General features: G+C 40.0%; 1 protein-coding gene across 3 annotated transcripts in view; it reads right to left on the bottom strand.

Moving 5' to 3' along the window:
* Positions 1-643: 643 nt before the first annotated feature.
* LUZP2 (leucine zipper protein 2) overlaps positions 644-27,844 on the bottom strand; it is a 292,217-nt gene continuing 265,016 nt past the window's right edge. For 2 of the 3 annotated variants that reach the window (XM_033151006.1, XM_033151011.1), the window contains 3 exons: positions 13,595-13,684; positions 2,674-2,754; positions 644-1,040 (listed from right to left, as the gene is read on the bottom strand). In XM_033151006.1, the coding sequence (XP_033006897.1) occupies positions 936-1,040; positions 2,674-2,754; positions 13,595-13,684 (276 nt within the window). In that variant the 3' untranslated portion in view covers positions 644-935. The remainder of the gene's footprint in view (positions 1,041-2,673; positions 2,755-13,594; positions 13,685-27,844) is intronic. The other variant, XM_033151009.1, reaches the window with a different exon arrangement.

Genomic DNA, 27,844 nt, shown 5'->3' with positions numbered 1-27,844 from the left:
GTTCCTGCTGCCAAACTGCCTACAGTGCTTTCCCCACAGGTTTTCAGTAATATTCCTTTATTCCTCTCTTTGACAGATAATCCCTTTGGAAAGTTTTGAAGATGTTTTTAATAGACTCAAGGACAATAAATGCTTCTTTCTACATTGCCTGATTAAGAGGATAAGAAGCCTCAAACCTTCAAGTAGTCCGTTATGTCCTTTGAACAGTAGTTTAAGTGTAGGGATGATTGTGCAGGTTCTCATGGGATGGCAAGACAGAGGAATGTCCTCCAGCATCATTTGGCAAATCAGCATCTCAGGGATAAGACTCAGCTAGAGTATTCCCCTTCAATACAATTCTTGTACTAGTGTACACAGCCCTGAATAACAAGCCCAGGGTACCTTAAGGACCACCTTATCCGAGCACAGTTCCCTATGGACCTGAAGCAGCAAGGAGTCACGGCTTCAGTGTGGTTTGCCCAACTCTAGGGAACTTTCTCCCTCAAGAAGTTAGACAAGCACCGTCTCTACTGAGTTTCAGACACCGTCTTACCGGGTTGAAGGTATGCATGTGTGTGCAAAGTTTCTTTTCGACCTCGATTTGCAATAATGATACTTATGAAACAGGATTGGTTAATAAAATAAAAATTCTTAATAGCATTTCTTTACAAAACAGAGTGATTTATAATAAGCAAGTTACAGATCAGGGCAGAATAATATTTCAAAAAACTGGACTGTATTACAAAGCATTTTTTTTTCAAACATCCATTTCTCTTGGATTATTGCTGAAAGATACTAATCAATCTATTTCAGAAATCTCTAGACTAATTTACAAACATCCATAAAATAGTGAAAAAATTGCATGCTTTAGAAACCTGGTACATTTTCATGCCTCTGGACTAAAAAGATGAAGACGATAGCTAATGAAGAACGTTTTAAAGAGAGCTGGGCGATGTTTACAGAGTCTTTCCCTTGATTTTAGCCAATGCTTCAGGGTTGTTTTCTTTTCTCTCTGTTGATTTTTTAATTTCTGGTTTCATCCATGGAGGACTGTGTGACTTCTGTTAACAGATGGAGAAAAACGCAATCAGTGTTAAAATATTGCAAGGCTTTCAGAGCCTCAGCACCAGCAAGGGGGATTTTTCTGTTTCACTCCAAACCAGGAGAAGAGGAGAGAAATCTTGCTCACTGGCATTCCCTCCCCATTTCACCCACAAGGCTATTTTCAGGAATCCATGTGCACTCGCCATACATGATGTCAGATGTGGGACAGGTCCGCTCCCCTTCCCTGGGGGGCAGTATTGTGGGATGGGATCTGGGGCCTCCCAGTGTCCCGGCTGTGGGCGGAGGGATGCCACCTGCATCATAGGGACTCCTGGCCGTGTCACACATCCTGGCTGACCAATCGGAATGGCTAGGGGGCATGGCCACTTGCTGTTTAAACGGTGGCACGGCCGGGGGGCAACCTCCTTTTGCCTCCCATTAACCTTGTGTCCATGTGTTCATTATCTAAGGGAACTGTGGGGCCCGGGGCCTCGCCACGCAAGTAAGGGGTGGGAGAGATGAAGGGGGAAGGAAAAACAAACACCAGAGGAAAGGGTGTTTAGGAAGACTTCAGCCTATAACTTCAGGTGTAACTTCAGCCTGCAAAAAACATGTTTGTTTAGGTAAGCTTATTCAGACATGTAGAATGGTGACATATTTTAATTTGGTTTTAGCTTATCACTGATTTTAATTATTTTTGAATGTTGATATACTGCAGCAGTTTTTAACATTATTTTTTTTTACTGATAATTGTATTATTTAATCCTTTATGCAAACAGCTTTGAGGTTTTATTGCAGTCAAGTAGTATGTAAATCTTGTGGAATAAATAGCTTGTAAACAGAAGGAGTAATTCTCAATATTAGTGCTCATTGGAAGGGAACAGCTTTGCTACAGCAAACCTTATGCTTTCTAAGAAAATACATCCATCCTCTTAATTTTTACATCAGCAAGGTCAGAAGGCATTGGTAAAATAAATTAAGAAATCCATATAGCCTGCATTGATAGCACCAAAGTGTCCTGATGGTTAGTTGAAGTTGAGGGAAATATAAAATATTTCCAAGATACAAAACATATAAATCTTCTGGATCTTCCAAATTATTGGAGATCTTTATATTATGTGCTATCTTTTCCAGGATCCATGCATTTTTATACCACATAATATCTGCCCTGTAAAGTCTCCCATGTTTGTGCTATAGATATTCTGACTGCTGCCAACAGCTTTGTTTTAAGTTCCTTAGAACATAATCATTTATTATGACTAGCCCATATAGTTAACAATGAAAGCAGTGAGGTCATTTGTATAGTAATCTCTATGGTAGTCAAAACCTCCTGATATACATTAGACCAGAAATCCTTTGCAAGTGGGCACTCTCATCACAGATGGAAACATGTTCCTCATGTGCCACATCCACACCAACACACTAATGCCATTCTTGGGGTCGTAAGGACATCTGTTTTGGAGTGTGGTGCCGTCTATGAAAACTGTCAAAAGATAGTCCCTGTGTGTCATTTTTTGGAGTGCTTTCATTAATTATTGCACTCAGACATCTCTTGGAATGCAGATGTTTCAGAAATGAAAACAACTGAAGAAAACAAATCTTCACATTTTATAATTTGCTCAGTATTTATAGAGACAACAAGATTAGCACCTGCATATCTGGGTCTGTTTCTGCCACCTTTAGCTGAAGAGAGGTTGAATTGTTCTGGTTTCCTAAGCAAGTCTTGCCAACCTGAAAAGGAAAACCATGGCATCGTGATTCAACCAATCAATCATAATTTGTATCTCAGTCTAGTAGTATACAACTGGAAATAATGGTCCAAGACTTTCTGAGCACATCAACCCCATATCTTTTGTAACATTTGAAGATTTGAATGCAAAGAGTTGGAAATGTATCTCGAAAAGGTGCAGCTGGATGGTACTCTGGAGCACATTTTCAACAAGTATGCAAATAAGCATTTCCCCTTCAAATATTACAGAACAGATATGAGAACACGCAGATCCATTATTTCCTGTAAATGAGTCCTAATTCATAGCATAATCATTATGTCATAATTAAAATAATGGAAATTATCTGTGGCAAATAAACAGAAAAACTCTCAGAGAGGAACAGTGCATTTAATTATTTCCTTTGCAAAAAAATAAAAATTATCCACACACATTTCTCCGTGTTATTTAATAAAAGTACATTCTTGTTTCTCTTGCTGAGATAAAGACTGTTAATTGGCAATTAACTGCAGTGTGGAACTTCAGCCGTATTGGAGATGCAGGGTGGCTGACTATTTCACACGTACAGTTTCATGTTCTATCTTTCTATGGGAAATCATTTGAATTTGAACCACACTTTCCCCAAGATATTTAGAATGTGTTCTTGGGGTGTATCAAAATATCAAAATAAATAAGCAATGACTTCCAAGACACCTAGTATCACCATTTTATATATATATATTTTCAAACATATGTAACATTTCATGCAACAGGACAATTTAATGCTAAAAATACTTCCAGCATTCTTAATATAAATGTTCTAAATACTCCCCCACTTAGGTCATAACTATATTAGTGGCAATAGTGGGAGAGAGGGGAGTTTGGAGGAGGAAGAGGAAATTAGAAAGGAGAGGGGAGTGGTGATTGTGAGAGCAGGCCCTGAAATAGCGCTGTTTATAATATTAAACTGTTTATAATAAGTTGGGAATTGCTCCTCGGGTTGCAAAATCAGTGTCACATGAAACCATGGCCATTAACTTTGATGGTATTTAAAGAAAATCATGGAGTATAAGTTAAAACAGTGTTGACATCCGTCTGTCTTGGGAGACAATGGAAGAGTGTGCCTTCGGGGTTAAAGTCAAACCACTGGACATTTATAGCACCTGCTATGTCTGTAGAGACCGATAAGGGAGAGACATGTTTTATTGCAACTGGGGCAGAGGAAGGCATCCAGTTTTGCTGCTACCGGTGCACCATGGCATTTCTTTTTTTCTGCACTTTTCCCAGAAGTCATTCTTCCTCTGGTCACTGCTGTGGATACATGACCTGACACTAATAGTGATAGTGACTTTACAGAGACTCTTAAGTCTGGAGTTCAAGTATTAGTTGTTGCGAGCAACAACAGAAAAGAGCTGTCTTTATGTTGGCCACTGTGAGAAACAGAATGCTGAACCAGCTGAACTACTGCTTTGACCCACTAAGATTTGGCAGCATGTGATCCATAGATGAAACCCAACTGTCTGCCATCCAGTTAGATTGCTGTTGGCTACCACACAAGACAAAGAACAAGGAAACTGCAGTCTTGCCTCCCATCCTAGTTTTATTTTTTTGTAACCGTAGGATCAACTTAGCTTGAGAAATCTGCACAGAAAACTTCCAACTGTTCACATGGGGTGTTCAAGAGAAAACAAAGTTTCAGTTTTCCAAAGTTCCTCGTTGTGAACTTCAACAGCCCATCTTCTTACAGAAGACAGCATTCAAGACTGAACCATTGAAGCAGCCCATCAGTCTATTTGCAGCAGAATCCTATGCGTGTGTACTCAGAAGTTGAGTGACAATGTGTACAGAAGCAAACAACCCAGATTACACAACTGCATTTCTTGCATGCAAGTGCTCCACTCTTTGGAAAGCGGTCTTTTTGTGTTATACTGATAGATCAGGGATCTTTCATAGGGTTTATAGTTCATGTGTTTTACAAAATATGGAACAATTAAGTAAATACTGAAACATGTTACAATGTAGGAAACAGATTTTTTGTGGATGTAATAAAAAACCCCATATAGTTTTACATAAAATGTTAGAAGTGAAGAACAGGATCCCTCCCACTCTCAGCATGATTTGCATGTGAAGACCCCCAAACCCCCTCCAAAATAAACCACACAGGACACAGAATATTTGTTTAAGATTTTGGCATTAATTTGGCCACAACTTTATTGATTACAGCATGTGAGTGATTGCTTTGGCATGGGTTCGGACTACCTGAGCCTGCACTGGAAGGAACAGGACTGACAACTGGAACCTCCAGAGTTCAGTAAGGGAAAACATACTGGGGGAGCACAGAGGCGGATTTCCGTCTCTTAGTTCACCCTAGATGCTCCCAGGAACTCTGGCATGGCTCTATCCCTGAGAGGGGATTGGACAGAGCAAATTGAGCCCCTGGATTCCTTTAACGGAATTCCCTAGCAGCAGCAACAAAAATGAGGAGCAGGCACAGCCAATCCATAATCCCCTCTGCCAAAGAATGAATCAATGCCTAACCACCAACCTTACAAAGTTGTGATGATTTGCTACACGGTAGGCAAAAACCAAATGGCACCAGCCAAGTGGCAAAATTCCTTCCAGGCCCCTGCTCCAAAAACAGACAACCCCTAGACAGGCATAGCAAGGTCAAAAACACAACCTTAAATTATAGGAAGGGAGGACAGGAGATCCGCTGCACGATGCGAAAGAGAAAGTACTTCGCCCTTAAATAGCCCCTTAGTTGCCAATCAAACCCCAACAGACAGAAAATTTTCTCCAGCAACAAAGGGGCAACCAATGAGGTGCAGAGGACATCCAAACGGGCCTGCCCCAGCAACAAGAAGGCAGTTTGGTTCTCTCACTGCAACGCATGGCTCTCCATGATTTTGAGGACACAATTTCTCATCTTGGCCTCTTTGGAGCTAGTTGCTGTGGAGACATGATACTATGCTGAACATACCACAATTCTCAAACCACCATGTCCTCCTCCTCTTCTCTCTTGCTCTGAGTGCCCGGAGTATTGACAACCTGTCAGGCGTACCAGTTGCTTTTACTTATTAACAATAACAATAACCCCATCAGTGTCAATCGGCAGAGACAAAACCAAAATATAATGCCAACCCAGAGTTGCATGGTTTGTGAAGGAGTGATAGTTCCATCCAAAGTGGAGTGGCTAACAGCCTTGTGTGCAATTGACTGTGCCACGAGCAATGTATCCTTTCACATACGGATAAGCATTTTTCTTCTTAGATGAGATATAAGGTTTATGAAGCAGGTCTTGATCTCATCCAAGTTAGGCTGCCACACTGCCACAGCCACCACTGCTGAAGCTGCACATGTATAATAATTCCTGTTGTTTTGGCTCATCCTTCCGTTCTCAGACATCCTTCTGGCTCTCATCCATTGACAAGATCTATCAAGCTTAGAGAACATCTGGTCTGATGCTTCATGGATTACAGTAAATTTCAGAACTCTTGAAATCAAATAAGAGTGGACAAGATACTCAACCAGGGCATCTGGGTTGTGTTCTTTCATTCCCTCATCTAGGTACTTTTGGTTGTAGGTGGACTGAAATCCCATCCTCCATTGCATTGCCTTATCAACAGGCAGAGAAAATGGGGGAGAAATTTCAGGGAAAGATGGTGTAAAATAGGGTTAAAAGGGATTTAAAATTTGCAGACACAGTTTACCATTGGTGTTCACAGCAGCGATCCTTCTCCCAGTGGCCAAAAGCCACAATTTTTTTTACCCCAGCATGTCCCTGGGAGCTGGAAGTAGATACTATGCAAATCTTGCTTCAAGACAGAAAATTGTGCACAAAGGTTTCAAAAATAAGATAAGATTACCCCCACCCTGAAGGAGTCCCTTCCAAGTCCCCTTTTCCAATGTAGACCCTCCAAAGTGTCTTGGACATCTTTTATCACTTTCCTTTGTACAATAAAGGAGTTTCTCCCAATTTGCTGATAGAGGCAGGGATCAGTTTCAGAAGGATTAGTTTCATTCCATGGATTAGTTTCACTTGCCATGGATAACTGAGAACACAGGGCTAAAACTCTGTGGAAAACCCATGGCCTGCATCTGACCCATTAAGCCTACCGGCCCCCACATCCATTTTGCATTAGCCTGTTTAGACTAATGGATTTTGGGCAATCAAAGCAGGCTAAATGCAAGCTCATTGTGGAAGGAGAAGTCCATTGCATAATGGACATACCCTAGAATGTCATTACTTTTAACCATGCTCAAGAAGGGGATATTAGCAACTGGCCATTAGTTACTTAGATATCCCAATCCAGGGAGGGTTTATTGTGGAGTGATATTACCACTGCCTTGTTCAAGCAAGCAGGCAAGGCCACCCACTCTCACAAGAAGGCATTAGTCACCTTCCTGGCACAGCCAGTTGTCCCCTCCCTGCTAGTTTTATCAGCCAAGTGGGGCAAGAGTCCAGAGCATAAGTGATATACCTAACCAATCCAAGCATCTCATCCACATCCTTGAGCCTTAGAAACTGAAACTCATCCAACACAACAGGACTAGACAGTGATCTGGACACCGCATGAGATTCATTTGCTTCAACAGCAGAGTGAAAACATGGTTTTATTATAGTTCAAGAAATATGTTCAATAGATATTGAAGTAACTGCCAGCCAGCAGTTAGCCAAATACCAAGAATTAGCACAAATTAAGTCAAAGCTGCATGATTATTTAATTCCAACAGTTATATTGCAGTATTTTACTGCATGTGGGTGTATATTATAGCAATTCAGAGAATGAATAAGGTAAGCATCTTACAGGCTACAGATAATTGCTACTGTGTAGTATCAGGAAAGTGATTTAACAGAACAATCAGGCTATACATTTCGAAGGCCAAACAAGGGGACTTTGCAAGGCAATTTTACTAAGGTATTATTCATTACTTTTGGAGGGCAGCTCTATTGCTGGAACACCTGAACAAAACAAAAGGACTCATAAATGTGTCTCTGTATTATTAAAACAATAGCTTTTGGGAATCTAAAAGGGTCTATTCCATGAATGTAGTAGCTTTAATATAATGAATATGGACTTACTACATGCTGATTGTACAAATGACATTGCCTCATGGCCTCACCCATATTTAATGTGCTGGCATTTTAGGTCATCTTATAACTTTCTCTCTCTCTCTTATGCTGGACTGTGTTCTCCCTTCCCTGTGTGTATAGAAGCCTGTTGTTGTTGTTGTTGTTCAGTCGTTCAGTCGTGTCCGACTCTTCGTGAACCCATGGACCAGAGCATGCCAGGCACGCCTATCCTTCACTGCCTCTCGCAGTTTGGCCAAACTCATGTTAGTAGCTTTGAGAACACTGTCCAACCATCTCATCCTCTGTCGTCCCCTTCTCCTTGTGCCCTCCATCTTTCCCAACATCAGGGTCTTTTCTAGGGAGTCTTCTCTTCTCATGAGGTGGCCAAAGTACTGGAGCCTCAACTTCAGGATCTGTCCTTCTAATGAGCACGCCAGGCACGCCTATCTTTCACTGCCTCCCGCAGTTTGGCCAAACTCATGCTAGTCGCTTCGAGATAATGCACTTAAAACACACTTAAAGCGTTTTATTTTCAGCTGTATAGCTGAGTCCTAAGTGAGGATGAACAGTCCCATTTGCCCCCTCTCTTCCCCCCCCTCTCTTTTATGGCTTGATTAAAGTCCCTGGTTGAAATGAAGAACCAGCTAATCTACTTCTTTGTAGACCGTGAATTCTTAAAAACTATCCATCCATCTACCCCTCCATCCCCATATAAAACATCAAAACATGCAATTAAGGTAGCATTCATCAGAGTTCTAAATTACAGAGGACCAGCAGGAGATCAAATATCAAAATACTTTCTCTCTGTACTCTCAGCGATGCTGGTTTTCGAAAGGCCATTCTGGCAATGAAGTAACAGGAAGCTTATACACTGTATGTATGTTTCACTTATGGAAGAAATATAACCAGAACTAAATAATTGGACCTCAAATTAACAAATTCATATTATCAAACTGGCCATTTTACAGATAGCTAACTTTCCCCCAAACTCAGATTTTAATTAATCAAGTTTTAAAATATCTGTAATATGGAGCTTTGCAAGGCCAAGGGCAGCATGAGCAGACAAGATTACAGATGCTTTATAAATGGAGCTAATTGGTGTTGCATCTTTATAATGTCACGATCCACTGTAGAGGTCTCTTTTGTATCTATGAAATACAACGTAATAATTAGAATTTATCCTTTTGGGGAAAGGGGCGGGGGTGGATAAATTATCTATTTCATTAAATGTATCTCTGCTTCCTGCTTTCCCTCTGTAACATCTGCTTCTCCCTGAACCCTGTTAGTAAATGCCATGGATTGTGGGCAGGCATGTAAAAGTTCTATCAGCCGTGCTTTATTGAAATGCCAGGTTTGTCCCTACTTGCATTTTTTATATGGGGGAACAACACTGTCTTGACTAACGCTTACATTTTGTTGTTGTTGTTGTTTGCTGAATCAAATGTCAGTAAAAGGAAAGCTTAGGTGGGCAAAATGCAATGATGTTGACAGTTTATGACTACCAAGTGGCTGTTAAGGAAAAATAAGTTTATTTATTTCTGCGTTCCCAAATGAAATATGTACGCTAATGATGCAATGATCATCCTCTTTATGCAGCCACTAGAAAGAGAAAGAAGTGTGGAAATTGTGAAGTGAGATATTAAACTACCTAGGACAATCAGAGGCATGGTTCCTGCCTTAACACATTACTCCTTCTTGATCAGTTTAGCATGCTGTTTGATCAGAAAAAGTACCTGGATGCGAAAACTCGAGTGATGAAATATGCAGCTTGATCAGTAAAGTATGTAGAAATCCAGCAAGTTCCAGTAGGTAGCTCAGCCAGTGAATTATACAGCAAAGCTAGGGAAGTACACAGCTGGGAGCATAAATTATGAAAGTGGCTCAGTCAAGTATGCATCTTCATTAAAAGAATTTGGGAGGAAAAAATAAAATAGTAAAATTCAGCATGTCTCTTGGCTATTAAGTTATGCAAGTGGATATGCAAACTGCAACAATGGGACTACAAAGGTATTCAGCTTAATCAATGAAGCAAGACTCAGCTTAAGAAAACGGCACACTGCAGACCTGCCTGATCTCATGCAACTTGTTTATTATGGTCAATGAAAATGGAACAGGTCTAAATCATAAGGATTCCATAGACTCATTAGAAGCTGGGAATGTATTTTTTCCAACTTGAAAGAAAAATGAAAAACCAGAATAGGGCTTATTTACAATCTTCTCATGCCACCTAGAAGTTACTCATACATGTGCTTACTCCTATGGAAGATGTGCAACAACAACAACAAAATGCTCATTGACCAGTCTGTGTGAAAAAGAAACACTAGCCAGACAATCAATCTTCATTCATTTTCAATTGTAACCAGGTCGTCACCCTACACAAAGTGCTAAAGGATTGTTCAGTGGTGTATGTTGTGACTAGGGGATGAAAGTGATGTAAGGGGGATCATTTTAAAATCAAGGAACAGTCTGGTGTGCTCCAATAGTTCTGTAAGGTTCATGTTGATATGGTTTGATTTCCGCTGCCGCCCCAACTCAAACCAAGTAACAGATTAACCCCCAATACAGTGGCGTAGGAAGGGCGGGGCGTTGGAGGCACTGCGCCCCCGGTTCCATGGGAGGGGGGTGACACTCCCCAGCCCTCCCCCACTGCCTGACACCCTGTCCGTGCTTCTTTAGGGACAGGGCTGCCCGACCCGCTGCCGTCTCGCCGGCTCGCAGCAGCACCGGCCGGATGCACCCGGGCCATGCGCTGCTGCTCCTGCGGCGAGCCAGCGAGCGACCAGCGGGTCGTGGGGCTGCCTGACCCACCACTTGCTCGCCGGCTCGCAGCAGCGCCGGCCGGATCCACTACGCATGCCCGGAAATTCCCTGTGTTTTAACCCTTATTGACCTTTAAAGGGAACCAGGGAACAACTGAAGTTTAGGCCAAAAAGTTGGTCAGCCCCAAATAAGATTTTGACGACATCCAATTTTCTCCTCTCAATAAACTCTACTGAGCCAAATAGCCAAAGGTGAGTGATCAAATTATGAAGCTTAAATGCCATGGTTGCTGAGAAATATGTACATGATATGGTCCATTGCTCAGCGTCCTCTGTCACCAAATGATTAATGATTTTTAAAAGGATTTGTTTAGTGCAGAAGTATGGTGGAAATAAATAAAACTGTTATCACTTCTTTTTCCTTTTAAGAAAAGATGACCAAGGGCAAACAGCTGGAAATCTGGCATAGGATGATGAATGTAAACAATTGAAAACAAAGCAAATTGTTTTATAAAATGCTCGATTCTGATTCTTGGTGGTACTAGCAATGATTAAAGTTATGCATCACATTCCTGTGCATATATTGCATCAGCAAATTGATTTATGCTAGACTGCTTTAATTTATTTTCCATGAATGGTGTTTTCATTTAGTGAATTGAATTCATAATAACAACATGTTTGTCTGGTTACCTGGGGTTAGTAAGGGTTTATATTTGGGTATTGTCTCCCCTCCTTTAATTTTAAAGGTCCGGCTTATATTCGGATGTGACTTATATTCTGGCCAATACGGTAGTTGTTGTAGCGGAGGGGATTTTAATCAAGCTTGGAATGCATGGGAGGAGATTTTTCTTCCCTTGATAGTTCCAATGAAAAGTGTTCTCCATGGTGACATAGAGACATACTAGATATAGTAACCCTGGAAGACAAGGTTCCAGAGGTATCTATCAGAATTTGCCTCCTAGGGATGTGAGGTGGCATTTTCATTGGAACTGTGCACATACCACAGTCCCAATGATAATCTTCTCCACCAATGTCTATTAAAAATGGGAGTGGGTGGGGACCAACCAGGGCATTTCAAGTCATAAGGGCATTTCAATTCATAACTCTCATAAGTTGTATCACCATTGCAACCATCATTGCCTTCCTCATGTTAAGAAAATGAACTTCTGCAGTGAGGAGTATTCAATACTGATGGATAACTCTGGAGGATGAAGGTTCAAAATCACATCAGGAGGCTCCATCAGTAGAGAAGGTTGCCTTTCCAGCAGATGGAAGCCGATGAAACCAGCAATGGCAAGATAACAGAGGTAGGTATTTAGAAATACATTTTAAAATTTGCTGACATTGACAAAATCAGATACTCAAGTTTCAGATTTTGAATGAATTCAACCGAGGAATACACTGATGCAAAACTATTTTTCTGTTTGGCAACTAGTATAATCAGACAAAGAATCACATGTTTTCAACAGAGTACCGGAATTTAATATGGTTTGGGCTCATTAATTACATATGGCTTCTTTCACCTCTTTTGTACAGTTTCTTATGGATCATTATTGGAAGCAGAAGCTTAATGAGAAATGCTAGCCCCAAGAAATTCACACTTGCTCCTACCGAGTAGTAATTTATCTTCAGATCTAACTACTCAGAACCTAATCCTATTATTCAGTCTTGAATATGTTACTGAATTTCCGTAACTTTATTAATAATGAGACGAGAATGGCAGAGGATTAAAGAACAGGAGGAGAACAGTTAAGGGTCTGATTGCGTTCAAGTCAGGAAACACAGCCCAGCTTATCAAAGTAATGAAGTTCCCTGCCTTCAACCAACGCATCCCCTGCTTTGTGATGCACAATTGTATTCTTCCACCACTTCAGAGTTGTTTTGCTGATTAAATAGGCAACTCAGAAGTACAGCTCATATGATTCTATAACACCAATCACTGAATAGTTAACAAGTGCTTCTCTGAATTTTTAACTATTCTGTGTTTCCAGTGCTTTTCAGACAATCTAACAGATAGTCAAAAGGAAGCACAGCCTACCCAATGTCAAGACAGTACAAATATTCCAGGTTTCAGATTGTGAACATTTCAGAGGAACGGGTGCTGCAGGATGCTTTTTAGTTCATTTTATTTATCCCTCCCCCCCAAAAAAAATATCTCTGGCAGGCTTCCTTCCTAATGGGGCAGTTATATAATTACTTATCTATCAACAGCACATTATTGTTAACCACATCTCCATGTGAGGGGAGAATTCAGCTGCTTACTTCATACAACGAATCCCCTATTTTCACAAAGCATACCAAACCATTCTATGCGACACACGTCCAAACACAGCCTTGCTCTGTTTATTTATGACACTGATACCCCATCTTTCTTCCAAGCAGCTCAAGGCAGTGTATATAGTTCTCCCTCCACCATTTCATCCTCACAACAACCCTGTGAGGAATGCTAGTTGAAAGATAGTGAATGGTGCAAGGTGACCCAATGAGCTTCATGGCTGTGTGGGGATTTGAACCTGTGGCTCTCCCCCACTTCCACCCTCTAGTCTGACACACGAACTGCTTCTCCATTTTGAATCCCTGCCACTAGGCATAAATAACAAGGCATTAGGCTAGTAAAGATTTGCTGTGATTTGCTACACTTCACAGTGACTTACTATTTGTACCAGCAGTACCTTGAGACAATGCAAGCAGAATCTGCATCCCTATGGAAAATAAACTGATTTGGTGTGGTAAATTCACAAGTGAATAAACCAGGTGGATTACAAGCAGTCGATGATTAAATCACATTTCTAACATTCCTTTTCGAAAGCTTTGCAATCCTGTTAATTAATCTCTCAAGCAAAACCAGGGAGAGTAGACTTTTACATCAAAAGGCGTCTCCTTTGCAGCACCTGAATATAAAACAACCTTATCCCCCTTAATATAATGCTATATATCATATTCTGATCATTACAACCAAATAAATATGCATCTCCTTTAAAGTCTGCATACAGTGCACATTAAGTCTTGACTTCTGAATGGATTAAACTTACATCTTGCGAGTTGCATTCTGAGGTGCTTTGATTATTATCTTCATTTCTTGAGGAAACCCGAAGAGTCTCTTTGTCTTCAGGAGCTCTTTGCTAGATGACAAGAAAGATAAAAGACTGTGAAAAAATACTGCAGGGATATTTATCTGTCGGATAAGTCTCTGCCTTCTTTCAAATAACTGTTGTAAACAATTACTACCTGGAAATCAGAAATCTGTTTCAAAACATTCAGCAGCACAACTATTGTTTGCTATCTGTTGGATCCAAAGAACTGTTGGACGCTTTCAAAAGGGAACTCTCCTGCTTCTGGGCATCCCTGAAAAGCAACTCTTGAGGGCCGAGGGACAGGGATAGAGCTTAGGATCTGCAGTGGGAGATGATAAATCCTAGAAGCATCTTGCATGAGTTGAAGCCCTACAAAATCTGCTCCAGGGTGTCCCCCAACACCCTGGAACAGATTTTGAAAGTGACAGGGTTACAAAGGAAAGGGAGGAAAGGGGAAATCTTACTGCATGTGTGCAGGTCTCATGCAGTGAAGGTTTGGGTGCAACTAATGATGGTTAAATCTGTCAATTCTGGTTACTCTCATTTTCTCATTTTTCCACTTTTGTGTTCAGTTCTACACATTTCCACATCAGTTTGCAAATTATTTGGACGTATCCCCCAGTCAGCAAAGATGAAGCCTATAAAAAAGGGCTATTATCGACCACATGTGTGGAGTAAATACTTCCAAATTTTCCCATTGGAAATATGCAGATTGTTAGCTATCATATGAATTAATTGCTACTGAGCTTAAGATATTGTGGCATTTTGTTTCTAATAAAATTTATTTAAATCTCATTGTAACAGTAAGATATGCAATTACTAATAACGGATATCTAATTACAATTTACACCCTAATTATAAAGAGCACACCATTCACAAGTCAAATAAAAACCTAGTTAGCAGTCTGCTTGTACAACTGTGCACTCAGGGGTGAATCATTTTGGAAAGCACTCCAGCCCCTTATCCAATTTGTCTTTGCATTTCTGAAGCCTGCTGATGACTTTCATATTTCAGGACTGTATGTGCGGCATATGCAGGGATCCGCATTCCGGCATTACTTTCACAAATTAGAGAGATTTACAGGTGAGACCTTTTCATGCTTGACCAAAAATCACATTTCAAATTTCAGAAACTTAAGAATTAAGTAAAGCCGTTTGCAGCCCACTTAACTTATGCATGGGCTTGCTGATGAAACTAAAATCTATTTGTGTTTGCACAGCTTTCGGTAAAAGATAATATATAAAAAAAGAATTAAACATCCAGGTTGTTTGAAACAGAATAGCAAGCCAAACTCATTATTTTTCTGTGTTGCTCTCCAAATTTTGTGCTGGAATAAATGATACATTCCTGTTCCAGTCTATGCTTCCTATTTTCTCTCTCTCTGCTTCAATCTATATAGTTCCTTTTTCATTATAAACTACTTACCATTTCTCTTCTTTGTATTATTATAATCTTCCGTGTCTTTCATTATCTCTTCACTGTCTAATACTGCTGCAGTGCTCCCTAATCATGATGCTTCTACTTAGTGACCTTTTTTTGACATTGCTATGTCATTTCAGTTTTTTTTCTTCACCGAATAAGCTAATTTTCAGATGTTCAGATAGCTTCTCACTCACAACACTTTTTGGATCAGACTGTAACACCTTTGCATTCTTAAGAACATACCCATGGGAGTGATATTATAGAGTTGCCATATTTCAAAAAGTAAAAACCAGTTGTTGAGCTTTTTTTTCTTTTTCTTTTTTTTAGGAAAACCCAATGTTGGTTTAGGTTTTACTTGACAAAGATCCGCCTTCTGGAAATCTCCTCTGGACGTCACTTCCACCTTTGAAATCCCAGTAATATCCAGGACATATGGCAGTTCTAGCTATTATGAAGTGAGGAGAAATCCCATTTCCATTAGGCTTGGGGTCCAGCAACCTGCTCCATAACTCTGATTGACCCATGAAAAGCAACCTATGTATTTCCAGCTTGCTTTACTATTACGGGAATTAACTTGGGCAAACCTCATGCTCATTCATTCCCGCTCTCTCCTCTTCCACCAGCATGCCTGTGAGGAAACTGGAAGCATCCAGATATCATTTTTTAAACCAGCATTGCTTCTCGTTGACGGCATACTGTAGGTTCAGGGAAGGCCACAGGAATGGGGTAAAAGAGAGAGAGAGAGAGAGGGGTGAGGAGGAAGGGGGAGGTTTATACATATGTATGGTCTCTGTGTGTGAGATGTATGTGGTGAATGTGAGGAAGGAAGGGGGCGGGATTTGTGTGTGTGAAAGAGATGCATACAACTCTACGGGGACACATCGCTGGCACCTTCCTTTTCCCCCTCCAAATGTTAAAGGTGAGGCACTTACTGTAACAACTTCCTGGTGAGTTAAAAAAAAAGCACTGAGTAGGACATAGGTGACCTCACAGCAACCATGAGGATTCAATGGGAGGTTTGTGCTATGCCAGGCCACCCATGGCAGCCATTTTGTGACTGGCACCCACAGCACTTTCTCAAAATTCAAAATGTGACCATTTTGGTTTTAAATCACTGGGAACCCATGGTTTATTGTTCTGGAATGTTCCATAGCCATAGTCCTCTGCCTTCCTGTACCTCACCCCAGCCTAGACTATTCCTTTGCCCAGCTACCTTAGGTCAGGATTCCTGTACTGCCGAGGCCATCACTGCTTGAAACAGAACAGGAAACAAGCTTACGATTCACTCTGTGAGGACAGGGCTGACTTGGAAGTCATGAATTGGGGCTCTCTGTTTCAGGAGCGTGGTGAAGGTTGTAGCTCAGTGATTGAACATCTGCTTTGTGTGCAGAAGGTCCTATATTCAGTCCTCAGGATTTCCAAGTAAGTCTGGGAGAGATGCCTGGAGTGCTACAGTTAATAAGTGTCGACAATATTGAGGTAGATGAACCAACGGCAGGCCCTATATTCATAAGGAACACCAGACTAGATATTTGGTAATGGGATCAAATAAATAAAATATTGAAAGACATGCCCCTTTCCACACCATTTTTCCACTGCAGTTGCTTGAAATAATTTGAGCAACATGGCCAAGTCATAGACTATTTAGATATAACAAGTGTAGTGTGAGGCCCTATTATCCCAAAGAGATAAAATGTTCAATTTGCATCAAATAAATGAAGCAAGTAAACACAATGAGAACTGATGGCTTTTTTTAAAAAAAAGAATAACCATACAATAATAACCAATAAGGGAAAATCTGCTGAACTGAAGACATGGCCAATTACCAGGGTAGCTTTGAAATATATGACTTTACCCTGCAGCATTAGTAAGACATTTAGGATTTCACCTTAAATTTAGATAGCAATGTTTCTAAATTTGACAAAGCCCCCCCCCCCTTGCCTTTGTGGTACGGCTACTCACACTTAAAATACAACGAGACTTCTATCAAAATGCCCACTTTAATATGACGCTTCATCTTATCCCTCCAATTTGGCGAGCTGAAGTCCGCTGATGCCAGCTCAGTTAACTCCCTGTGAGGCAACAATAATGACAGATGAGCAGCCAGACAGATGGCAACTAATAGGCCAGGACTAAACCTAAGCTTGGCAAGGACCACTGTGCATTTGAATATCTATCTAGGAGATTTGTTACTTGGTGTTTGGGACAAAGGTATTTATTTATCTGTTAGCATTTTCTCACAGAAGGTCAGAGCAGCTTGGTAGGACAAACTAGCAACAGCATTCTGGGCCTCCAGTTCTGTGAAGAACCTGTGATTCCCATACATGACCCTACCCTTTTGGAAGAATCAAAAGCACAAGCCTCTGTAGGATGATTCACATATAACAGCAACTGAAAGTAGGGATAGGCAAATGTGCTAATTTCAGTTTTTCCTCAGTTTCTCAGTTTTTCCAATTTGGTTCTCTATATTTCCATATTAGGTTGGGCAGATTTCTCTAATATACATATTTTTTTATATTCCTCCCTTCCCTAATTGCACATTTTTTGCAAAACAATTTCCTCTTATATAAAGTATTTTTGTATGTTATTTTCACTACTATTTTCATTTATAGACATAGTCTAGTATATGCATTTCTGTACACATTACTTGGCTGGGGAACTACAATATGAAATTCAGCAACATGCTAATTTCGAAGGATAGTTTTATTCGGTGTGCACATTGTTTCAGAAAGTGCAAATTACCATATTTTTCAGTATATAAGACTAAGTTTCCCCCCCTAAAAAATAATGTCCAAAATTTGAGGGCGTCTTATACATGGATAGGGCCGCGGGTGGCGCTGTGGGTTAAACCGCAGAACCTAGGGCTTGCCGATCAGAAGGTCGGAGGTTCGAATCCCTGCAACAGAGTGAGCTCCCGTTGCTCGGTCCCAGCTCCTGCCAACCTAGCAGTTCGAAAGCACGTCAAAGTGCAAGCAGATAAATAGGTACTGCTCCGGCGGGAAGGTAAATGGCATTTCTGTGTGCTTCTCTGGTTCACCAGAAGCAGCTTAGTCATGCTGGCCACATGACCCGGAAGTTGTACACCGGCTCCCTTGGCCAATAAAGCGAGATGAGAGCCGCAACCCCAGAATCGTCCGTGACTGGACCTAATGGTCAGGGGTCCCTTTACCTTTACCTTTACCTTTATACACGGATAGATCTTTCCCCATTTTCTTAAATCAGAGTCCCCAAAAATAGGGGGCATCTTATACATGGGGGTGTCTTATAGACGGAAAAATACAGTAAGTATATTCACATTAAATGCAAACTTAACTGAATTTCTCTTCTCAAAATTGCAGCTTGAAGAGGATCTGTTTGTGGTGGCAGTGCTTCTGAAATATGGGGAGAAGCAATGCACAAGATGGCCTCCTCACTGGTAGTCCTTAGGGTATGCAACTCCTTCCCCTTGAAGATACACCAGGTATTGTCTCTTTGAAAATTCTGCCGATAGTTTATGACACATTTCTCTGCTCACATATTTGAATGGATCTAGTTCCTCTTTGCAATATTGTTATATTTGTGGAAAATTCTTTCTGAACAGGTTTTCAATAACTGTTTTAATTGTCATTTTGAAATATTGTGTGTGCCCACTCCCAGGATCTTTTGGTGGTGCATGGGTTATAAAAGCAAAAAATAAACAGCTCTGCAAATAACAGTAAACTGAAAATGTGCTTTGTAAATGTGCTTAAACCAGTCTTCACCAAGCTGCTCCCCTCTGGATGTTGTTGGATTTGAACTTCCTCCAAGCCCCAACCAGCATGACCAATGGTCAGGGATGATGAGAGTTGTAATCCAACAACATCTGGACATACAAAGAGAATGGTAGAAGATCCCCAGGCATTTGTTATAATGTTTGGTTTCTCAATCTCTTTAATGAACATGCACTATTGTTCCAAAAATTCTGAAAAGGATCTGACAGTTTCACGGTTATCCTAGGCCAAACCTTTCCCAAAGTTAAAGCATTGCATTCACCAGCCGTTCCGTAAGTCTCCCTACCCAAATCAGAACACAGCTGGTAAGAAATTCTAAATTCATTTGCATTCATTTGATTAAAAGAATAAAGGAGAACCTTAAAGCCAAACTGATTGCCCAAAGTGGTGATTATTTCCTTGCAGGCATCATGCAGGTACCAATTAGCATAAACAAGAATTCCCTCTCTGTGCTAAAAAGTTTTAATGAACCGTATTTTATGGAGGTCACCATCTCTAAGGCAAAAGAATATAATCAGATTTTTTTTAAAAAAAAGTCTTCACCAGTTACTACTTTCTCTTTTCATATTTTGAAGGAGAATACCCAGCTGATATGTGTAGTAGTCTATTAGCTTGCAGTATTACATTCAGATTGGTAGACCTCACTGTATAAAGAAACCCTCAGATTGCCAACTCCAGGTTCTGAGATGTCCCTGGGCAATACAACCTCAGTGGACCTCCTCTCCTCCAGTGAATCTAACAATTATTGGCTGCTGTGGTTGCTTCTTTTCCCCATCATTGCCATTACCTGCTTACTAGCCAAGTAGAGGGCTCATTGGATCACTCGCTGGATCATCACTTTGTCATGGTGAGTGGGCTTGCATCTTTCTATGAGCCTCGTGAACAAAGCCGTTGGGAGTCTCGTACTCCCAGCAGGGTCACCCAAGACAGTAAGGTCAAAGGGGAGGAGCTAGACAAAGAATGATCCAAAAAGTCCTCAATGGCAGAACCAGCGGAAGATAACAAGCGGTATGTTACAATGGCTGTGAAGGCAGATGAAGTCTGCAGCAAATAAGAATCTACTGGTCGTAGCAATTCCACCTCTCCCTAAATATTCATGTACTACCTTCCATGCTGTTCTGGAGGCTCCCCAACTTTCTGTAGTAGTTGAGGGGAGGTTGCAGGGGGAGAGGGAAATGGTGAAAAATCACTCCATTAGGTGAGGTATATTTTGGAATTAAAGCCTTTCCAATTGTGGATTTGAACAAAGGGATTCCACTAAGTGGAAATCCCTTTATGAAAAAGACAATTATGATAGGAACTGGAGTACATGTACACATGGTACATTTTAAAAAATCACCAAGTATCCATCAATTTCTAATGGTACCTTGTGCCGGATATATTGTGTTAATATATTTATAATATATCTGAAGAAGTGTGCATGCACACGAAAGCTCATACCAAGAACAAACTTAGTTGGTCTCTAAGGTGCTACTGGAAGGAATTGTTATTATTATTTTTTATTTTGTTTTTTATATTTATAATATTTAGCCATTGGACTTTTGTGGGTCATCCTCCCACTTCTCTGAAATGTTGATTAAACTTTAATCTGTTTCATAATTTTCATTAAAAGGTGGATTATTGCTCTCTTATTATTGCAAAGGCAGGGCTGTTGGGCTCTATCAGCAGCCAGCAAGACTACTGTGAACATCATTGCTGGAGATTTCAACCATGCTGGACTTAAAACTGTGCTCTGAACTAGACCGACCATAGGTCTCTTTTCCTTGTACCAACATACATCCCCTGAGGAAACAGGCTCTCACTATAACAAAGACTGTTAAAATCTGGCATGAATGTGCTACTCACCAGCTGAAAGACCGTTTCAAGAGATATTTTCAACATCTATGCTAGTACTGTTTTTGTGTTGTTTTTTATGGGAAAGCATCCAATTTCATTGTATTTGTACAATGACAATAAAGAAATCTTATCTTATCTTATCTTATCTTGCATCTCCAAACATGTTCATAGCCTATTTCTGCATATGTTGTAAGTATTAACATATGGAGTACCAATGCTAGTAACTATGATTTTATTATTGTGACACTTTCCCCCATTTGTTTCAAAATCTTCTCTGCGGGTCAAAGGAAAATGGCTACTTCCTCAACTGCCTATTGATAAAAAACACAGGAATACATCTTTTCATTTTAAAACACTGAAACTTTCCACACTGCACAACTCTTTGCCCCAGACCTACTGAGCAAACTAGTTGCTAATAGTGGAAAGGAGGTCTGCTGGGATCAATCTATGACAGTAACAGCCATTTAAAAAGAAATACAACAAAGCATTGCATGGGATTTCAAGAGCCTGGGGAAAGTGTTCTTTTCTCAAAAGCCTCAGACACTGCTAAGAGCCTCACTTAGAGGGGCTAGGCTGAAAGACGTTCACGGTAAAAAAAAACAGGGGTGAATCATGAGCACTACTTTAATATATGCCCCCTGGGAAACTATGTGTTTCAGAAAGTTAAGAACATTATTTTTTACACTTGGGGATTTATTGGGGGGAGGGTGTACTCTATGACCCTCTGTCTTCTTCTTCTTTGGTGATCACTCATAGCCGAGTAAGATTGTCTTCCATAAACACGGTTTTAACAATGAGCCCGTAAGTGATTGTGGAGGCCAAATCTGGATCCACACATCCTTCCACAGTGGGGACATTGGTTTCCGGGCAGGAGTTGATCACGGTGTGGATTTCCCAAGCATGCCTTCCTCTTAGCACGTTTCTCCCTTGCGTCCTGAGTTCAAGTGTCTTCAAAGCCCATGACACCTTTGGTAAAGGCTGTTCTCCAATTGGAGCGCTCACAGGCAAGTGTTTCCCAATTGTTGGTGTTTATACTACATTTTTTAAAGATTTGCCTTGAGACAGTCTTTAAACCTCTTATGTTGACCACCAGCATTACACTTTCCATTTTTAAGTTCGGAATAGAATAGTTGCTTTAGAAGACGATAATCAGGCACCCACACAACATGTCCAGTCCAACGAAGCTGATTTTGAAGAATCATTGCTTCAACACTGGTGATCTTTGCTTCTTCCAGTACACTGGTATTAGTTCGCCTGTCTCCCTAAGTGATGTGTAAAAATTTTCGGAGCGTTGATGGAATCTTTCGAGGAGTTGGAGATGGAGTTTATAAGTGGTCCATTTTTTTCCACAAGCATACAGTAAGGTTGGTAGTACAATAGCTTTGTAAACAAGCATTTTGGTTTCCCTGCATATATGTCTGTGTGTAGACACACACAATGGGATTAAGTGCAGAAATGTATAGCTATACTTGGACTTAGAATTTAGATTGCAAGCTCTTGAGGGCAGAGAATTGCTTTTTGGTTATGTGAAACAGCTATACAAATAATAAGGAAAGACAGTGCTTCTAGGGAGAGTGCTGTTGCATTCAGTTCCTGCTTTTAGGCTTCGCATAGGAATCTGGATGGCCACTGTGAGAACAGGAGGCTGGACTAGATGGGCCACTGGCCTCATTCATCAGGGTCTTCTTGTGTTCATATGATAACAGTAAAACACACACATAAGAAATAATACATGTCTTAGTCTTTAAAGTGCCACAACACTCTTTCCTGTATTTACAAAAAGAAATAGGGATACGTTACTCTTACTGTTCTTAGCGTGTCATTTTCATGTGTTTAGTGGTATTACATTTTAATTCTTATGACTTATGAATAAAAAGAAGAAAAACTGGAGAAAAAAACAAGAATAAATACACTTAATAGTGTAATCCTATTCATATCTGTTCAGAAACAAGCCCCATAGATTTAAACTGGACTAGTCCCAGATAAGTGTGTTAAAGATTGCAGCCTTGTTAATTTTAATTTTTATAAAAGGAAAGGTATGCACATTGCACAATGTGTTATGTCACCTTGGAAGAGGGCTAGACACAACAGCACCTCCTTTGTTTGTGTTTATCATGAGTCACCTCCATTATCTATTTTGTAGGAGGTTAGGAAAGTGATTGGGAAATGCAGGAAAAAATGTGGAAAAAATTACTTGAGTAATGGAAAGATGTGTAACTACCACACAAGTGAATCAGGATGAATGCACAATAAAGACCAGGTATTGCATGACCTCCATGTAAGTTTTGTGCAAGCAAATCAGGATGAATGGTCAATAAACATATTTTAATTGGCTGTAACTTACATTTTATCTTACAACATTGTGGTTGACCAAGACCTGGTTTCCTGTTTTCTGCATCTGTGTTGCGAACCTAACTTCAACAGATTGACTGAATATGCAGGAAAACAAAACAAAACAAAACATTTATCTTATGAGGAATTGTAGAGGGAAACCCCGCAATGTGGTTATTGCTTTTTATTTGTTTCCAGCATTCCAGCATTTTTGTTCCCATTTGTGCAAAAGCAAGCCAACTTTTCTGGGATTGCATCCAGAATACAAATGAGATATTTAGGATATAAGCCTGAAGAAACTTTATCCTATAAGATCCATGCATTTCAATAGATGTGCTCCTTGCTGTTTTGACAACTGGACTGTCACTTTGATTTCATGTCTTCTTCTGGAGACAAAATAAACAGAAAGTAAGAAGTCATCTTAGGTTTCTTTTTTAAAAATCAAGTTGAGAGAGAGAAAGAGAGACTGACCAAATAAGCGTTCTCTTCAGTATATGAGCTCATTGTTTCCGCAATTATCCAATTTGCTTTGTCTTGAGTTCTGCCATGCCACCCTGCACTTAAGCTTACATCTCAGTTTAAAGGTCTGATAACTGTGAAAAATACTTATCAGCAGAACAGCCCTGCAGAGTAGCAGCTGCTTTGCCAGCTGGAGATAAAGTGCTCTAGGTATTGCAGATGCTTTGAGATTTCTGGCAAGTCTCTAAAGGCAGTCCTGGCACTGCCCTCTTCACAGTCAATGTTGTCACTGCCTTGTTTACTTTCACATCAAGGCAAAAACTACAGGAGATCCCTTTATAACTGATCTGTTTTAAGCATACAGCTTTATTATCTTAACTCCCAAGTTCATTTGTTTTGTTTTGTTTTACTTTATTGCCTTTCTGTTCCTAAATTCCTTCTGCTGAACTATAGAATGGGACAAGACAAAGCATTACATCTCACAGAATATTAACCTCCCTCAACTGAGCTAGTGTAATGTTGTGGCTAAGAGGAAGTAGTTGGTTCAGATTTGATTTTACCGCCATGAAAATTCCACCTTTACTACATAATAATAATAATAATAATAATAATAATAATAATAATAATAATTTATTTATTATTTATACCCCGCCCATCTGGCTGAGTTTCCCCAACCACTCCCAATCAAGTGTTAAAAACAATACAGCATTAAATATGAAAAACTTCCCTAAACAGGGCTGCCTTCAGATGTCTTTTAAAAAGACTCAGCCTCCATCAACAATATCAAGATAATGATTTCAACCTACCTTTACATAATAAATACTGATAGAGAAGCATGAAGAGTACTTTGAACATTTCAAAGTACTATATAAGTATATCAATTTCTGGTTTGTAAAACACACTTATGTCTAAAATATTTAAATATGTAATTTCAAAAATATTATTGAAATTTGTGTCTGCATTATCTTGTTTCTAGAGTTAGCAACAACCAAACTTAGGAATGCTGCATAAACTGTGCTTGTCCTAGCAGACAAATTGCAGGGGGTAGATTGCAACTGACCTTCCTGATCTAAACATTGCTTGCAATTGAATGCTACAAGCTGGTGAGCTGTTCAGCATATGAGTACATTACAATCAGTGCTGTGATCACAGGTAATCACAGTCTTTGCAATGAGGGGGTCCTGTACCTTTTGTTGCAGTGTGGTTTTATCCTTTGGCAATGTCCGTGAAGTTCTACATTCATAGAACTACATAGTTCTACATTCTCTCACCTTTCACACCCATGCAGAAAATCAGTCTTTGTAGTAGCAGGAAATTATTTCATTCCCGGGGGGGGGGGGGCTGGCATGTTGGTTTAAGCCTATGTAGAGAGCCAGTGTGGTGTAGTGGTTAAGAGGGGTAGACTCGTTATCTGGGGAACCGGGTTCGCGTCTCCACTCCTCCACATGCAGCTGCTGGGTGACCTTGGGCTAGTCACACTTCTCTGAAGTCTCTCAGCCCCACTCACCTCACAGAGTGTTTGTTGTGGGGGAGGAAGGGAAAGGAGAATGTTGGCCGCTTTGAGACTCCTTCGGGTAGTGAAAAGCGGGATATCAAATCCAAACTCTTCTCTTCTAAGAACCCATAATCGGATAGCAGTCATTTTCAAATGGGTTTTTCCGGAAACTTATATTAGGTTTTTCGGTTAGAAGATCAGTAACAACAGACAAGCTTCTCTGAAAATTCCAGTTTATATCACACTCTTTCTCCCCAGAAGGAGTGCAGGGCAGCTCAAATTGATAAAAGGAAATAAAAACAAATTGAAACAGCACTGTAACATATCACTGGCATTAGCTGCATGTACTAAGGTGTATGGGAAATCTCAACATGACTATACCATATGAACTAACTGTACATCCCTGAACACATCACAGAATACTTTGTAATGTCCAAGGGTCAATGACTAGCTTGGAATGATTCCTCATTCATTCATTCATTCATACATACATACAATTTGTTATCTGCTGCCACTTTGGGCATAGAATACCCAAGATGACTCACAATATCATAAAAATACAGTGAATATAAAATAATCAAAACTGCCAAAGGCAGTAACATTATCAATTATTTTAAAAGGCTAGTTAAAACACTAAATGGAGACTAATAGAAGACTATTCCTTGCCAAATAATCTGATATGGAAAGGAAACCTAGATCGCAGTAGGCTTGAACATTGCTGGTGTTGAAAGACATGCATTTTATAGGCATTATGGGAGAGCACAGCAAGAAGTCAGCAGTATGCTTGCAGCAACAGCAAGAGCAACCCAGGAACTTCAATTCAGCCTGGACCCTGAAATTCAACTTTCTCTCTCAGTACAGTTCAGTTGCATTGTGCCATTTTTAGATAACCATCTCACCAGAGAAAACTTTTCTTCTGACCTCCTTTAGGCATGCTACCATTATAAGCACTGCATATTCCCTGAGTACCCAAAAGCTTCTTATTGCAGTTAATTAACTACAGTTGCCTCATCACCCATTTCTAGAAGAAAAAGATGCAGGAGGCAAGCATTTTCTCCACATTGTACAGGGCAATAAACTGGCTCAAAAAACAACAACAAAGTTTCCTAGGGTAACAAATTATATTTATTATACCTTTATGGCATCAGAATATATGAAACTATAAATAGCTTTTCCTGGGTATTAAACACCCAAATTCTTGACTATTGCAAAGTCTGTTAATATTGAGTGCATACTAGTATTATGGATATGATTGCTGCTAATAACAAATTCAAAAGAAAATTCAGTAAACTGGTTCATTAACATCTGTATGATATTTGTTAAAAAAAATATTCCTTGTGGAATGAAGAATGTTTTTCCCTTCTAGGTTCTTACATATATAGTTTTGATATAGATTCAATTTTGGTGATTGATCATCGTTAGACTACTAATCCCGTTTCTGTGTAGCAGCAGTAATAGACTGAGATCAAGCCTTGTGTCACATGCTTCCTCTTCCCCGCCTCCATTTTTTTGCACATTATAGAACACTTCCTGTGTTCAATAGACCACAGTTGCAGCTATATCTCTATTTACAAACCAGAGTATAAACCCTTCTTTGGAAGTAATATGAAAGTGTGGTTTAATTAACCATGGTAGCAGTGCTGAATCAAATGCAATGCTTGTTTTCAGGGTACTTTATTAGACAAATATTCTCAAATTTGAACTGGGCCACTGAGAGCTGCAGTTGTTTTTATTATTATAACATTTTATTGTTTTCTGATATGTTCTTACTCTTGTGTTGGATTTGCAGTTTCAATTTTTACTGCATTTTTATACCTTTTGGTTGTCTTTAAATTTTTAATCTGAGGCGTTTAAATGTATCAGAATGAACACATTTAAAAATAAGGCACGTCAACTAACAAAACAGAGCCTCTCAGAGCGAATGTATGTAATGAGTTCTGCTACAGATGACAATCCTAGATGGAGTTTCAGTAGCCTCTGCATGGGACCTATACATAGGCCCTGAATCTCAAATTCTGGAGTGCTGTCTGACCACCCTGTTTCGTAATACTGGGGACTCTCAGAGATGGGATTTTGGATTAGGCAATCATTGTTCTGACACAATAAAACTATCTTTGTGCAAATCAAGAAATGATTTGTGGACTGCGACGCCTATGTATAAATAAGAAAAAGAAATACAGTTAAACAGGGGGCGGAAGCTCGCAAAGAACAAAATTATCATCATAAATGCTGTTGGAACCTGAATTCCAGACAACATTACTGCATTATTTTACATGACAAAAACTACACTATTAACACATTAGCTCCATCACAACTGGGCAAACAACCCAGCAGAGGGTCATTGAACATAGTGAATTCTCCAAATGGCTCCCAATTACAGAAACACCTGTGCCTGTAATTTTATGCTAATCCAATGGAAAATGCAACGTTCAGCACCACGAATCTACATAATTTCTCATTTATTACCTGTAGAGTGTTAGCTCATTGTTTTCAGATTTTGTTGCCGTTTAAAGAACATCATTTCAAGGGGAGCTGAAAGGACATACTCAAAGCCCTTCTACGTGTGCAGTTACTGACACTCAATCTTTCTGTATCCACATGTGAAGATATACTTGGGAGAACACATGATGCTGACATAAAAGGGAGAACAGTTGAAAGATTAATGCAAACATTTACCAAAGGCATCTCCCAAGCTTGAGGGGGTATGCCGCTCCTGATAATATACACCACCTCCTCTGAACACAGAGATTGCCAACAACCAACAGCAATATGTTGAGAAGACAGTGACAATGGTAAAGTAATTGCTTCATGTGATTATCCGTGGGGATTTTTTTTACTGTAACTGGGTGGGTGTTCCCACAACTGCCAGCAGCTTCTGTCACTTCTTAACTTTTTGGCTGAAATATAACAGGGACA

Source organism: Lacerta agilis, chromosome 1, assembly GCF_009819535.1.
Source record: "Lacerta agilis isolate rLacAgi1 chromosome 1, rLacAgi1.pri, whole genome shotgun sequence".
In the NCBI taxonomy this organism is placed as follows: domain Eukaryota; kingdom Metazoa; phylum Chordata; class Lepidosauria; order Squamata; family Lacertidae; genus Lacerta; species Lacerta agilis.
This window is presented reverse-complemented; position numbering and strand designations above follow the sequence as displayed.